Source organism: Lepidochelys kempii, chromosome 7, assembly GCF_965140285.1.
Source record: "Lepidochelys kempii isolate rLepKem1 chromosome 7, rLepKem1.hap1, whole genome shotgun sequence".
Taxonomy (NCBI): domain Eukaryota; kingdom Metazoa; phylum Chordata; order Testudines; family Cheloniidae; genus Lepidochelys; species Lepidochelys kempii.
The window spans coordinates 81986627-82003229 of NC_136386.1; the positions used below are offsets into that span (position 1 = coordinate 81986627).

The 16603-nt window shown below is 40.0% G+C and overlaps 1 protein-coding gene across 2 annotated transcripts in view; it reads left to right on the forward strand.

The window, feature by feature from the left end:
- SRGN (serglycin) overlaps positions 1-10814 on the forward strand; it is a 28147-nt gene extending 17333 nt beyond the window's left edge. The window contains exons 3-5 of one of the 2 annotated variants that reach the window (XM_073353508.2): positions 4664-4791; positions 7033-7180; positions 9842-10814. In XM_073353508.2, the coding sequence (XP_073209609.2) occupies positions 4701-4791; positions 7033-7180; positions 9842-10052 (450 nt within the window). In that variant the 5' untranslated portion in view covers positions 4664-4700 and the 3' untranslated portion in view covers positions 10053-10814. Of the gene's footprint in view, positions 1-4371; positions 4792-7032; positions 7181-9841 lie in introns of those variants that run through there. The other variant, XM_078853814.1, reaches the window with a different exon arrangement.
- Positions 10815-16603: the final 5789 nt, after the last annotated feature.

Here is a 16603-nt window from a genome sequence, read left to right on the forward strand (position 1 = left end):
GCATGGTAGCTAAAGTGGTGCAACTTCATGTGTGGATGCTCATAAATAGATTTAAAATATTTTAAATGTTTGTCTGTTTTTCTGTACAGGGCAAGCTAAATGGATCAACCAGTTTTAAACTTCCGTAAGCATATCCACACAAGGGGTTTCAGCCGTTTAATTAAACTAGTGCAACTTCATGTGTAGACAAGCTTTAACAATGTGGAATTGTGTCCTAAATTTACTACCTCATTAGAAAGTTCATCAAGTAATTCAATTTCAGGAAATAATTCTAGGTCAAAATATGTTATGTCAGAATCGGTTACATAGGTTCGTAGCAAGAAACAACTCTGTCTTCATCAGAAGCTACTAATGTTATGGTGGTTTTAGTGGCGTGAAAATGGAAGTGGGTACTGTATATAAGTGCTTAAGCATTTTAGTGCTTCTGTCCTAATCATTGCTTTCAGAGTCAGCAATCAGCACCTTTTAGTGATTCCCATGTTCTAGAAAAACTATAATTTATTTATGTAGTGAATTAATAATATATTTTTTCAAGTACAATGAACTCTTTTAGCATCTATTATCAGGGATCAAGTCGAAGAGGGTACAGCCTGTATTTATCCAGACAAACCACTTAGTTGATATTTAGAGAGTATGGATAGGGAGAATTGCAACAGAACTCTAGCAAGGCTCCTCAACTTGTGAATATAGCTTCCACTCCTGCAAACATGCACTGTTATAGTTGTGAGTTTTTCTTTACAGTCCCTTCCATGTTGTTGTTGTTGTTGATGACCCTTCATGCTAAATCAGAGTTCTTCAAGTTTTTCCTTCTAAGTTGTTTGTTTTTAATGATCACTGAGGCATCTTCTCTTACTCATTGTTTTTCTCTTTTTAGGTAGCTACCATCTTGTATGGCTTGTGACTTCTGAACTTTATTCTAAATCTCCAAAGAGTAAGGGGGCACCTGAAATCTGTTGTCTTCCAGGAAATGCAAGGGCATGCAGATTGTTTATTGTTACTGTAGGACTTAAGAAATAGGCTTGTGGCATTCAGGTGAAGATCACATTGACCTTCATACAAGAAATGAAATTATGATTATTAATAGGACTTTTGCCCTTCTCTTCCATAGAATTCTTTTGTGCTTTCATGGCTGTTCCCTTTTGAAAGCAGCAATCTGTCAAAATAAACACTATGGTCTGAAAGATCTTTGGGAATATAACTTTAATCCTAAAAAGTCTAAAGCAATTGATAAAATAAGGACTGACATTGGGGCAGACAGTTTTGTGTGCATAAACTGAACATATCTGACACCCTGAGATTCACCCAGGTTCTGAATGCTTCAACAGCATCTATGGTAGTGCTGTAGTATAATAGGCTGAGAGCTAAACTATACTGAAACCCTTTCAAGGTTTGCCCTCTTTTTGAAAAGATACTGTCAAGTATCTAGCTCCAATGAATTGTCCTTATAGCAGGATTCTGAGGCATGTCTTCAGCAGGAAATACCATAGGAAGACTAAGGCTATGTCTACACTAGAGTTGATGTTGGTATAACTTGAATAAATTTTATGTTGGTATAACTTGAATAAATCACCCCCATGAATGACATAAGTTATACCATCATAAGCGCCGGCGCTCACGGGGGCTGGAGTAGTTAAGCCGACGGGAGAGTTCTCGTCTGTTGGCTTAGAGCGGCTGCATTAGAGAGCTTATAGCAGCGCAGTTGCATTGGTGCAGCTGTGCCGCTGTAAACTCTGTAGTGTAGCCATGCCCTAAATCTCATTCACATAAGGGAAAGAGACTCCTTCCTTTGGAAAGCACTAAGGCCTTATCCACATGGGAAGACTTTTCAGTATAGATTTTCCGGAATGCATCCAATGAAGTGAGCTGTAGCTCATGAAAGCTTATGCTCAAATAAATTTGTTAGTCTCTAAGGTGCCACAAGTCCTCTTTTTCTTTTTGTGAGTACAGACTAACACAGCTGCTACTCTGAAACCTATACTGGCAGGGACATGCACAGGAATTTAAATATCACTCGTTTTGGAGGGACATGTTCTGTGCCCCCATCGTGGCCCCAGGGCCGGAGGAGCTGTCAGCTCCTGCCATGGCCCCGGGGCTGGAGATGCTCCCTCTCCTTGCCGGGGCCCTAGGGCCACATGAGCTTGCTGTTGCTGCCCCTAGGATGGAGGAGCTCGCTTTCCAAACCATGGCACTGGGGCCAGAGGAGTTCTCTGCCCCCACCAATTATTGCGGGGGCCCAGGCCCCTGCTTGCCTCCCCTTGTGCATGCCCCTGTATATTGGTATAACTGTAATGAAATAATGTGTCCAACACTTTTGATTATGCCAGCTTGAGCGACTTCCCTTGAATTCTATCCCTTTCCAGTACCTCTTAGATCCCCACAACCGCTGTGGAACACTGCTGGGGTGGTGGTGTGAACAGGACCAAAATGTATTCAACACCAGGTACAGAGAGCCTGATCAACACCTAGTTCTAATATGAGTTAATCATGCTGTCTGAATCCAGAGTTAAACACTGTTTGGCCCTAAGTGACCAGATGTCCTGATTTTATAGGGACAATCCCGATTTTTGGGGCTTTTTCTTATATAGGCACCTATTACTCCCCACCTCCTGTCCTGATTTTTCACACTTGCTATCTGGTCACCCTATTTGGCCCTGTCCACACCAGTCCTCACCCTAGTTCAGGGAGGAGAGGCCTCAGGAAGAGCCGTGTTTAAATCTGGATGTCAGAAACAGCTCAGTTGCTTGAGTAGACAGGACGCCCTTATAATGCTGTTTGATCAAAGACCTCACCTGCTATAAGTACTTCCAGGGCTGGGCCCTATCCTCTCTCTCTCTCCCCATTTCAAGTCCCACTTCCATTTGTTTTCTTTCTCCCTAACTGCTTTTCTTGCTTTTCCTTTATGGGTGCAATCAGTGCAGATCTTGGCCAGGTTTGATCAACACACACATTTCTTACCCACCTGTTGGAGTGCTAATGCCACAAAAAGAAATTATTTTTCTTTAACTTACAGAGTTCAAATGGGGCTTCCTAATAGAAAGTCTAGTAGTTAGAATCCTTTACATGGTCTCAATTGGTTTTGTAGTCTGCTGGGAGATCAGGAGGCAGGAACTACTAGACCAAATTCTGTGTGACAGATGCAATACACTGGAAACACAGACTATTCAAAGATTATTATATTGAGATGTGACAGGTGCTATTGACACATGGAATATTCAAAGACTATTGCATCACCTTTATATGTTATATGTATCTTTATGGGCTAGTGATTGTATTTCTGGGTCAATAGATGAGCTAAATGGTTCTAAACTAAATTCACCAACTCAGATCACTGTGGGGTAATTAATGCAAATTTTTAGTACAGGTAACAAGTCTGTGGAAGTTTCATACCCAGGCGAGATAGCGCATATACCAATTTGTCCTGGTTCAAAAGGCATGGCAAACAAAGAACTGTAAACTATATAAGGAGACTGTCCTGATCTGGGAACTGACATGAAACTGTGATCAATAGTGGCAGGCCATGTGAGAAGTGCCTGAAGTACTTTAATTTGATCAGGGTCCCCATGTGGAAGATGGCTGACTGCCTGGTAAATTAGATCTGCAGATAAACTGTTTATTGTTTTTATTATATGTTTTCTCTGTAATGCTTTTGTTCTGAATAAATAGTACTTTGATTTATGAGAACTGGATGGTCACTGGTTAACTCTGTTATTGCTATTGAGAGAACAGGACTGCAGGTGCTTAACTACAGTGAGACAGGCTAAGAGAAACACAGTGAATTGCAGGAATCTGCAGCCCAATTCCCCCGTCTGGAGAAAGTGCATTGTGGGATCCCTTCCCTGAAAGGTGATGGCAAGAGGCCTGAGACCTAAACAGGGTGCCATCAAAGAGGTCATGCATGGGTCAGAGGTGCAGTTACTTTGGGAATTGTGACATGTTGTTCTAAAACCTAGCTGGCATCTGGGGAACCAGCTGGAAATTTTCAAGGGGAATTTCTACTAAGATTTACTTTATAAATGTACTGAAAAAATTCTCCTCACTGCTATTATGTAGGTCCAGGCTTCCACCTTCCAAGAAATAAAAAAGCTGTTGGAATACAAATCCTGAATTTAAGAGTTTTTCCAAAGTGAGAGTTTCGCAGACCATGTAAGCTTCACATTTCACACTGATCCTGCTACAAACAATAAGCTTATCAAAGCTTGCTTTAGAAAGGGGAAATATACTTGTGTTGCCAATGCAACACTACAGTTGCCTGAAAGTTTGGGATATCAACAAACTGCTACTTTTTTTTTTTACTAGGAGTGGCAAATGTACACTTGACCTCTGACAGCTGACATATCTGCAGGTACTGTATGTTTAGGGGAAAGCCTGTGGGTAGGCAGGATTGTGTCACATACTTCTGGACCCTCATTTCTAATAGCTGAAATAACATTTTTATTATGGTGCTTCCTGGGAACCCAAACCCACTTTCTTTGCTCTGGCAAAACTTCTCTTGAAGTCAGTGGTGATTTTTGTCTGAGTAAAAACCACGTAATTAGACTCGGCTTTTATTGTAGATGTCTCATTGAATTCAGTCAGGAAGTTGTGACGCAGGTTATGGGTTGGGTTTGAGGTTTTGGAATCCTTTTCTAAAAGTCGATCTCATTGCCTCGTTTTATTTCCTAAGTGTGAAGCCGTGGTGAAGCGTGGTGGAGTGTGGAAGAATGCAAGCCAAAATGCAGACTCGTGTCAGATGTAATGGGAGGATTTTCCTGGCTGTTTGTATAATCCTCTTTATGGGATACACAGCACAAGGTAAAATTGTGAATGGTTGTTATTTCTATAATCCTCTTTCTAAACTGTGTAGCGTAGGCCAAGTAAGTATACTATTGATTTTAAAGAATACTTGTAATTGACCTTGAAGTAGGAATAATAAAACCTATTTTTTATAAAATTAAATCTTTTTTTTGTTAAACTTTCCATCAAGATAAGTTTTTGTATAATGCCAATGATGATAAAATTGTTTTTGGCAAGTGGATCTTTTCTGTCCTCTTTATATAGATGATATGTGTAGTTAGTATTAGTATTTATTATATAAAAAACATTATTTAAATGATGGACATGGCAAGTTGCAGAAGTTCTATATAAATGTCTTAGCCAACTGTTTTTGTAGTGGCTGGAATATATCAACATCATGCTATGATCACAGTAATCTACAGATTTTTCAATCAACTGAGTTTGAAATACAGCAATCTAAAATGGATCTAAATTTCAGGAAGTAAGGACTTCAAGCAGACCTTTATTGGAGTTGTTTCAATCAACAGTGAGGCTAATAAATCACCTGCATATAATATGTAAAATTACAGATTTTACTTTGTAAAAGCAACTATGGTGCCTAATTTTGCCCTCTTTTATACCCTGGCAACCCATTGACTTTAGTGGGTTTGTTTGGACTTCTGACTGATTGTTGAATGTAAGGTCTTAACAGGTAAGCAAATATTTGAGAAGATGCATATTTCTGATATTATATCTTCACTTGTTTCATGAGGAAATAGGAAATTTGTGTAAGTATGGGGAAGTTAAGGGTTTGATTCAATACAGCAAAAATTACAACACCGTGCACTATAACAGCTAAAAGGAAATTATTGCTTCACAATGACACACACATTCTGGATGTATTTCTTACAAGAGACATCTAGTTTTCAAGCCACATACGTATATTTCCTGTAGAGATATTATCACAGCGATATTCATTAATTAGATATCTACTGGTGTTTCCTTCCTAAATATTGTTTTCTTTGGATGACTATTATCTGAATTTTTTGCACACAAATTACTCAGGGTGTGGTACATATTACTTCTTACATTTATTAAAAACAGACTTTACTTTTAATATACAATAATAGTTTACTAATAATATACAAACAGAAGAAATGACGATGAAAAGGAAAAGGTACTATGAGAGAGACGTGGAATAATGGCTATACGTATCTCTCCAAACACATTCTTTCTCCTGTAGACGAAATGTGTGCATCAGAAGATTGGAAGAGTGACTCAGTACAGTATGGTAACAGACAATGTTAAAAGGACCTGTAATTATGGAGAAGAGACATTCCCAAAGAACAAAATGAAATTAGACTAAAATACCAAAAGAAGGAGAATATAACATGAGGCTTCAGATGCAATTAGTTAATGATACCAAAAGAAGGATGAAAAGTTTAATCCTAAATGTATTTTTGATGGTTTCAAGTGTTTTGTTTGTTGGTTTATTTTTTGTTTTGCTCCTCTAAATTTTTTTTAAGAAAGCTTTTGCAGCCGAGCCTTAGATGTGAATGTAGGGTAGACATTGTGGGAGGAGAGGAAGTGAAAGAGCATCTGAAAAGTGTTTAGTGAACATCTGCAGCAGCTACTTTCCAAGAAGTCAGTAAATACGCTCTGCAATCTATGCTACAGGGGCTTATTATTAATGGGCAGATCCCACAGGGAGGGTTGGGGAGGAAATCTCTGTGAGGATTCTTTCATGGAGATTGCCTCAGTATTGTTCTGTTGGGGAGGTAGGTTACCTTTGGCAGATTCTGGGGGATCTGCTGGAGGCTAGGGCAATCCACAGGAAGGCTCTGTGCCTCCACACCAGCTCTAGCACCTGGCAGCTAGAGTGTGCTCGGCACCTCACAAGACAGGACCCATGCTTTTCACATTGTTATGTGCCTTTCCATGCTGTATGTGTCCTTTTCATACATGTCCATTTAATTCTGAAATCTACTCCTTTGTGTTGTCATAAGAACATGGAAGTTCATCTAGCTGTTTCATATGGAATTTCTTCAGTGTTTGGAAGATGTGCCCATATGGATATAATATGGAATACAGGAATATTACTTATGGATAGTACTGATTAATTTAAAAATGTCTTGTCAGAATTGTTTATGGTTGGGTAATCACTAAATATATACATATAACTATAACTACCAGTTTCCTGATCAGGAGTTCATAAAGTAAAATAGTCCATAATATTGACTACAGTAATTCATACTAATAATGTATGAATAATTTGATCAGGTGTTCCAGTGCAGAAAGCAAGATTCCAGAGAGTAAGATGCAGACCTGACATCTTGTCTGCTAACTGCATTGAAGAAAAAGGACCGTTGTTTGAAATGTCTGAAAGTGGAGCTAACAGAATCCTCCCTCCCAAGGCTGATCCATTTCTGTAAGTAAATGAATTGTCCCTTCAGTATTTATGGTTGGCATCAATAAGCTTTCAGTATTCTTAGCTAAGGTGCTTACATCTTTGACTTTTAATGTACATAAGAACCATCATACTGCTCAGACCCATGGTCCATCGAGCCCAGCGTCTGTCTTCCAACAGTGGCCAATGCCAGGTGCTTCAGAGGGAATGAACAGAACAGGGAATCATTGAGTGATCCATCCCCATCTCATCCACTTCCAGCTTCTGGCAAACAGAGCCTAGAGACACTCAGAACATGGGGTTTCATCTCTTACCATCCTGGCTAATAGCCATTGATGGACCTATCTTTCATGAATTTATCTAATTCTTTTTTGAACCCTGTTATAATTTTGGCTATCTATCTATCTATCTTTAGACTGTTGTGCATTTGATTTTCCTTTGCATGTTGAAAGAGTATTAATTTTTAAGTGATAGTACAAACATGGCTAAGATTTTGACATTTACAATACGCTGGTGTGGATGATGATCATATTTCACTAAAGTCTAAGGAGACAACTGGTATATTGCGTAGGATTTGTCATAGCCAGTCAGATCAATGCCCATTAAATTTGGTATCCCATCTCATGCAGTGACAAATCCTCGGTATTTCTAATGAGGGCACAATCCAACCCCTGTTTTCAGTACACCTAGCCACTTGTGCAATATTATATATGGCGATCCAGAATGGAAATACTGTTTCCTGATGTCTTTGATGGTCAGCATATGTTCTTAAATCTGAGGCTTGAATGCCATTATAAATATTGTTGGTCATAAAATTTCCCTTTAAAGAAATCCATTGATGGTATTTGACCTCCTTAGGAGTCAATTCTCAATTTGACTGCATGCTGTATAAAGTATTTCCTTCTATTGATCTAAATTCACCTGCCATTAAGGGTTAGGACTCTGGCTAATCCTGAGGAATGTAAACTCTTTAAGCAATGGATATAAGGATTTTTGGCTGAAAAGGGCACTTTACCAGGAAAGAAAGGTCTGTGATCCCAGGGAGGAATGGCTGTGTTGGCCTTCCAAGACAAAGGTCTTATCTACACTACCAGGTAAGTCGACATAAATTATGCTACTCCAGCTACGTGAATAATGTAGCTGGAGTTGACATAGCTTTGGTCGACTTACTGTGGTGTTTACATCATGCTGTGTCGACATGAGATGCTCTCCCGTCGACTTACTTTACTCCTCTCATTCCGATGGAGTACTTGAGTCAACCGGAGAACGCTCTGTGGTCACTTTTGCACATTTTCACTAGACCCGCTAAATCGACCCCTGCCGCATCGATCCCCGGTAAGTGTAGACATGGTCAAAGCTTCTCCTGCCTATTCCCAGCTGGGAACCACTCCTTTTTTCTCCAGGGCTGCTTTTAAGCCTCGCTACCCCTCTTGGGTGCTGCTGATCCTACTACTGCCTCATATTGAGAAAACCTGCATAATACTTTCAAAAGACAAGCTTTGGAACTTAAAATCATAACTTTGCTAGACACTAAAAATCATAATCTTAATAAAGACACTGGATTCATGGCTTATTACAACAGTCTGTTACCCACTAACCCCTCTTTTTGTCCTATGACTAGGGATCTTAATGAGCCACTTCACCTTGAATGGTCTCTTAGGGCTTAGCTACACTTGCAAGTTAGAGTGCATTAAAGCAGCCCCGAACACCCTAACTCCTGAGGTGTCCACATTGGCAAGGCACATAGAGCGCCTGGACTCTGCAGCTGGAGTGTTCCTGGTAATCCACCTCCACAAGAAGCAAAAGCCTTCTGCGCCTCGGCCGAAACGCCCAGGCATCAGTGTGGACGAGGTATTGCATTACTGCGCTGTGATTGGCTTCCAGAAACGTCCCATAATCCCCTGAAGTCAAGTGGCCACTCTTCTCATTGTTTTGAAATCGGCTGCAGGCATGTGGATATCCCCTTTCAAAGCTCCGTTTCTGACAGCCGGCATGCTTATCTGCTCTGAGACAAAGCAAACCATTAGTGTGGAATGCTGCTGTTGTGTGTGTGTGGTGGGGGGAGTGGAAAGAGGGGTCTGCTGCTGTGTGAACTTACAAGACAGCATGCTGACACACTCTCAGCCTCCCAAAACACACTGTCTCTCCCCCCACATACACATAACACACTCCCTGTCACACTCCATCCCCCCATTTGAAAAGCATATTGCAGCCACTTGCACACTGGAATAGCTACTACAATCCACTGCTCTTTGGAGCATTGTAAGAGCTGCTAATATGGCCATGCCAGTGCGCTGGCAGCTGACAATGTAAACACACAGCAGCATTTTCCTTGCTGCAACCTCTGAAGGCTGGTTTAACTCCCGGCACTCTACATCTGCAAGTGTAGCCAAGCCCTTAGTTTAGCATACATAGTTCGCACATATTCTATCTGTTTGACCTTGTATTTAGCTGTGACACTCTGAGTACATTTCTGAGACCTGAAGAAGACCACTCTGTAGCTCAAAAGCTTGTCTCTCTCACCAACAGAAGTTGGTCCAATAAAAGATGTTACTTCACACACCTGGTCTCTCATTGAGAAAAGGCGCAGTTCAGTGTCAGCTGATGGGTGTTAAGCAGAATGGGACAATCATGTTTGTCCTTATGAGTAAATTGTATTGTGATTTTTCTCCTATATTTCAGGATGAAGAAATTTCAGGAGCAACCTGGTATTTTCTCACTTTATGATGAGGAATCTGGATCTGGGGCTGACGACATACCTGAAATAGAATCAGAATCTGAATCTGGGTCAGGAATTGATTACAATGTTGAGTATCCTAACTTGTCATCGTCTGGCTTGGTGCAAAAAGAGGAGTTGAAGCAGGAATTAACAAACGAAGATTTAATGCTGTAAGAAAGAAGACTTTATCTCTTTCATGACGATTATTTACAGCACTTCTTCTATGTTGTATAATTAAGTGATTAGTCATAGGACAAACAGTTTTATAAAAATTATAATCCAAAAAAAGTGCTTATAATCTTTATTACTTTTCTTTGCTAAAAAAATCTTTCTTAAATGTGACCTTACCTAAATTTATATGTGTATTTTATATCTAATCTTGGGATATTTCTGAAATCATGGGAAGATGGAATCTAAAAGATCCATGATAGTCTTGCTGAAGACAAATATTAGTATAGAGAAGAAAATGACTGGAAAATATGAGGTATGTGTATTCAAGCAGCAATTCAGGAGTCACAGACATACAAAGTAATGTAACTAAAAGTAAACGTCCCCAAACTTTTTCTTTGTTCCCCCTAGATAAATTTCCGTATAAAGTACCAATAAGCTTATTTGTGAAATTAATTGTTTGCTATTATAAAACGTATTCCATATTACACAATAACTAATATAATGTTACTTTAATAATTGGACTTTTTATAACACCCAGTGGGCCTCAATACAATATTAATATAATTTTGGCTGTACCTGTTAGTATAAATGGTGGTCATGTAGGTCCAAGAATCATGGCCCCTTCTACATTCCTTCTGTGTGACTATTATTAAAAGTGGTTAAAGAACAACTGCACTTGTTATATTTTAAATTTCTGGCTGAATATTTTTCCTTATATTTGCATCTACTCAGTTGTAATACTATTAAAATTTTAATGTAACCAAATACTGATTTTTTTTCTTAAATGCTGGAGTGAGTGCTCAAAAATATGGGTGGAAATGAACAATAAACAATTTTGTATTCTAGTAGCCTTCATTAAAAAAGTATCTAAAATACACTATCTGTGAAAAGGTTATAATCTGAGGCACAATAAATCCATGGCTGCAGAAAATACACCAATTTTGAGGATTTAAGATCTTTCCACAGGTTTTACCAGATTTTAAATTATCTTTTAAAATACAATAATTTTTAGCTCCTCCAGTTGTGTGAATTTTGCCACTGACTTCACAAGGAGCAGTATTAGTTTTAGAAAGTGCTAGAGACATTCTCTCTGCTGACCAGGAAAGACCTGGAACTGTTTGCCCTGAAGCCAGGCCAATGCTTTTATGTTTGATTTTGCTACCCTGATAGAAAGAGAATCTTTTTTTTGTATTTTATATGAAATAACCCTCCTCCCCGTCACACTCACCTTCCCCAGCCCTTTCACTTGCTAAGTTTTCAGCCCATCCTCAGAAAAATCAGTAGAGTCCTAAAGTTATCCAGAAGGAGATAAAATCTTGTAGTCTACAAGGAAGAACAACATACTTGGTAGCACTGACAACTGTTTAAATTATTAATACTATTTTAACAGGTTGGATGAAAGTTTATAGAACAAGTGTTACCAGTCTTTTTAAGTGTCTCCCATGACGACACCCGCCTTTTAAATAAAATGTAAAAAACTAAAACAACCTCTCTACCCCAGAAATAACATTAGAGATACATGATATTCCATTTTTAAATACAAAGCCAGTATAGTTCTATAGGCAGTAATATAAAGGTAATATCTGCTGTGTTTACTGGGGTAACTGTTTCATTCAAAGGACCCAATCCAACAAACCACTTAACTGGGTGAAGAGCCCAAGTCAGTAGACCTACTCATATGCTTGGAAGTCAGGATGTGTTTAAGTGCTTTGCTGGATTGTGGCCTGAGTGCTCAGCACCTTGCAGGATTGAGCCCAAAGACAGCAAAACATGTAGAAGATAACGGTGTATACCAAGTTTCAGGGTAGCAGCCGTGTTAGTCTGTATCTGCAAAAAGAAAAGGAATACTTGTGGCACCTTAGAGACTAACAAATTTATTTGAGCATAAGCTTTCATGAGCTACAGTTCACTTCATCAGATGCATGCAGTGAAACTTTGTGACTTTGTCCTCACCCATAACTATTTCACATTTGGGGACAATGTATACCTTCAGATCAGTGGCACTGCTATGGATACCCACATGGCCCCACAGTATGCCAACATTTTTATGGCTGACTTAGAACAACGCTTCCTCAGCTCTTGTCCCCTAATGCCCCTACTCTACTTGAGCTACATTCATGACATCTTTATCATCTGGACCCATGGAAAAGAAGCCCTGAGGAATTCCGCTATGATTTCAACAATTTCCATCCCACCATCAACCTCAGCCTGGACCAATCCACACAAGAGATCCACTTCCTGGACACTATGGTGCTTATAAGGAATGGTCACATAAACACCACCCATACCGGAAACCTACTGACCACTATACTTACCTACATGCCTCCAGCTTTCATCCAGACCACACCGCACGATCCATTGTCTACAGCCAAGCTCTATGATACAACCACAGTTGCTCCAACCCCTCAGACAGAGACAAACACCTGCAAGATCTCTATCAAGCGTTCTTACAACTACAGTACTCACCTGCTGAAATGAAGAAACAGATTGACAGAGCCAGAAGAGTAGCCAGAAGTTACCTACTACAGGACAGGCCCAACAAAGAAAATAACAGAACCCCACTAGCCATTACTTTCAGCCCCCAACTAAAACCTCTCCAGCGCATCATCAAGGATCTACAACCTATCTTGAAGGACAACCCATCACTCTCACAAATCTTGGGAGACAGGCCAGTCCTTGCTTACAGACAGCCCCCCAACCTGAAGCAAATACTCATCAGCAACCACACACCACACAACAAAAACCTAACCCAAGAACCTATCCTTGCAACAAAGCCCGTTGCCAACTGTGTCCACATACCTATTCAGGGGACACCATCATAGGGCTTAATCACATCAGTCACACTATCAGAGGCTCATTCACTTGCACATCTACCAATGTGATATATGCCATCATGTGCCAGCAATGCCCCTCTGCCATGTACAGTGGCCAAACCGGACAGTCGCTACATAAAAGAGTAAGTGGACACAAATCAGACGTCAAGAATTTGTGATGGGGCAAGGCCAGATGGCTATAGAAAAGTAGTGGGAGATAGATATATTAGCTCCAGGCGAAACAAATCCCTGGTACCAGGATAAGTGAAATGGCAGCTGCTCTATGTCAGTTAAGAACTTTCCAGAAGGCAGGGAGAAGGCTAGGTTGATTGGGACACCTGAAGCCAATCAGGGGCTGGCTGAAACTAGTTAAAAGCCTCCCAGTTACTCAGGTGGGTGTGCACGTCAGGAGCTGTGGGAGGAAGTTGTGCTGTTGGAGAGGCTGAGTAGTACACACCATATCAGGCACAAAAAAGGAGGCCCTGAGGTAAGGGTGAAGTGGAGCTTGAGGAAGTGAGGGCTGCTGTGGGGGAAATAGCCCAGGGAATTGTACATGTCATGTTTCTAAAAGGTCAGCTACCATTGCTGATACTATTAGGGTCCCTGGGCTGGAGCTCGAAGTAGAGGGTGGGCCTGGGCTCCCCCCCCCAACCTTTGCCCCCTGATTATTCACTGAGACTGGGAGACAACAGAGACTGTGCAAGGAAGGATAACTTTTCCTCACCTCCCTCGCTGGCTTATGATGAAAATGGCTCAGTAGACTGTGTCCCTTGTCTCTAGAGAGAGAAGGCTTACATGCAGAATCACGGTGAGCCTCTGAGGCTAGCGAAATCCGCCAGGAAATGCGGGACCCACGGAGGCAAAGACAGAGCTTTGTCACAAATTATAACATTCAAAAACCAGTTGGTGAACACTTCAATCTTTCTGGTCACTTGATTACAGACCGAAAAGCTGCAATTTTTCAACAAAAAACTTCAAAAACAGACTCCAACGAGAGACAGCTGAATTGGAATTAATTTGCAAACTGGACACCATTACATTAGGCTTGAATAAAGACTGGGAATGGGTGTGTCATTACACAAAGTAAAACTATTTCCCCATGTTTATTTCCCCCCCCCTCCAATTCCTCACACATTCTTGTCAACTGCTGGAAATGGCCCACCTTGATTATCACTACAAAAAGTTTTTTTTTTTTTTCACTCCTGCTGGTAATAGCTCACCTTACCTGATCACTCTCATTACATGCATGCATCCGATGAAGTGAGCTGTAGCTCACGAAAGCTTATGCTCAAATAAATTTGTTAGTCTCTAAGGTGCTACAAGTACTCCTTTTCTTTTTGCGGATACAGACTAACACGGCTGCTACTCTGAAACTCTTGTTACAGTCTGTATGGTAACACCCATTGTTTCACGTTCTCTATGTATATAAAATCTCCCCACTGTATTTTCCACTGCATGCATCTGAGGAAGTGAGCTGTAGCTCAAGAAAGCTTATGCTCAGATAAATTCATTAGTCTCTAAGGTGCCGCAAGTCCTCCATTTGGTGTATACCAAGTAACATTGCCATGTAGTGCTGAAAGGACAAGCCTACATTTTAACAAGCTAAACTTTCAAATACCCAACATATTCCTCATCTAAAACATGGAATAGAAAATAGATGAGTACTATATCTAAATAAATGGCACATTAACTTCTTTGTATAACAAAGTGTTCACAATTCCAGATGTACTTTTTATATAAATGTAATGATTCTCAACAATTAAATATGACCTTCGCAGTTAGTAGCATACATTAGGTTTCTCCATATGCTTCTGAAGTTTCAGTAGTAGTGTTAGATTTTTCTCTGGTGCTGTTGTTGTAATCTCTATCATTCTTCTATAGGCTTTTGATGGAAGCATTGACTGAGATCTGAATGTCCTGAGACTATCTAGTGATAGACTGACTGCAAGCAAAGCATTTTATTAGGACTTAGGACTTGCTAGCTCTTCTCAATCAAACTGACTCTCAAGTTGGTGCCATTGTCCCTGATTCAAATTAAACAATGTAGGACTGTGGACCTGCTTTTGATGCTTTATCTGGTAATCACTTCTCGAGGTTCAACGCACCGCTGATGTACAAAATTACTGTTTAAAAATGTTTTTTGACAGCTGTTTTCTCACAAAAACTGCTTGTTTGTTCCAGATCTGTTGGCCCATCCCTGGTTTTATGAGGTCCAGATGTGAGTGTAAACTTTTGACTCATCAGTAATGCAGTGGCAGCTTTCTTTACGTGTACAGTGTTGGAGCAAAACAATTATCACCTCCCTCCGCCCCTCAAACCTTAGCAAAGGGTGTTGCTGCATGTAACATTCCTGTTTTAAATCCTGAAGAAGTACTTGCTTAGAAGTCTGTATACAACTTTTAACAAGGTCACGAATGGGTGGATGATATGGGGCAGTGCACATGAACTTCACCTCAACTGAGCTGATAAAATTTGGCCACAATTAATTCCGATTATTACACACTATTTTTTTTTAGAATTTCATATCCAACAAATACGTATTTTCAATCATTAGGCAGAAGGTGTAGATTTCAAAATGATCTTTGTTGGTCTTTTGAAGCTATTTCCATTTCAAGAGAAAATCTCTGATTTAAAAATGATCCATCACAATCTATAGATAATCACTTGAAGCATTCTAGACAATTGCTGGATTTTTTGCAGTTGATTCTTTCCAGCAATCAGTTTTTGCACACCAAACATAGCTGCAGGTCAATAATTTCATTTCATTGCTTTTAGCTAGTGGTCATGAAGTTATCTGGGTCCCTGTGTCTGTCTGAACACACCCTAAATACCCCATTCTTTGGCACCCATATGTGTGTGTGTGTGTATTGTTTACAACTCCAATAGTTGGGACAAGGAAGCTTACTTTCTCGTTCCAGTATGAATAGTGTAGGATTTCATTTGTAAACTATAGTAAACTTCTTTCATTTATAACTAGTGAAACACATCAAATACATTTTAGTGATTTGAAGTTGAAGTGGCAGTCAAGAAAAAATATCAGCATTGTTTTTTGCTTAGTTTTGAGAATCAATAGATATACACAGAACAGTGCCCACTGATGCAGACTGGTTGTTTCTGTAAACTGAATGCCTTCTTTGAGTCCTAGAAGCATGGTGAGAGGTTTATAATTTATGTTAAATTTATAACCTTCAGGTATTATGTCATTTCACTAATACTGGTGCTCTCCCTTTCCGTTGTATCCACCTGTTGTCTCTAGTCTCATAGTGCTATACCACCCTCATCACCATGGTATTTGAACATCTTTCTGTAGCACATTAAGCGATATGTCATGTATAGTTCATTCTTTCTCTCATCCTCTTCCCAGGGGAAGAATTGCATGTGCAGTATATTGTTTTGATAGGGATTTGTTGTTTAATATATATGTTTATGTATTTTGCTGCTCTGTGTTTACTTTTGAAGGGAATAACATAGAAATATGCCTAGCACTTGGATGAGAGGAGTGAGGTTTGTGATGGTCCTTTGTTCCTGTGGAAGCTCATTCCACAAGGTACGATTGACCCCTGAGAAAGCTCTGTCTCCTACACACAAAAGCCTTACCCTCGTGGTAGAAACTTCCATTGTGCCTGAGGATCGGATTTGTTGATCACAGTCCTCATCCCAGAAAGCTATGTGGTCTTTTAGATATCCTGGGCCCAGGCCATTGAGCACCTTGAAAATAAGGAATGAGACCCTGAACTTGAC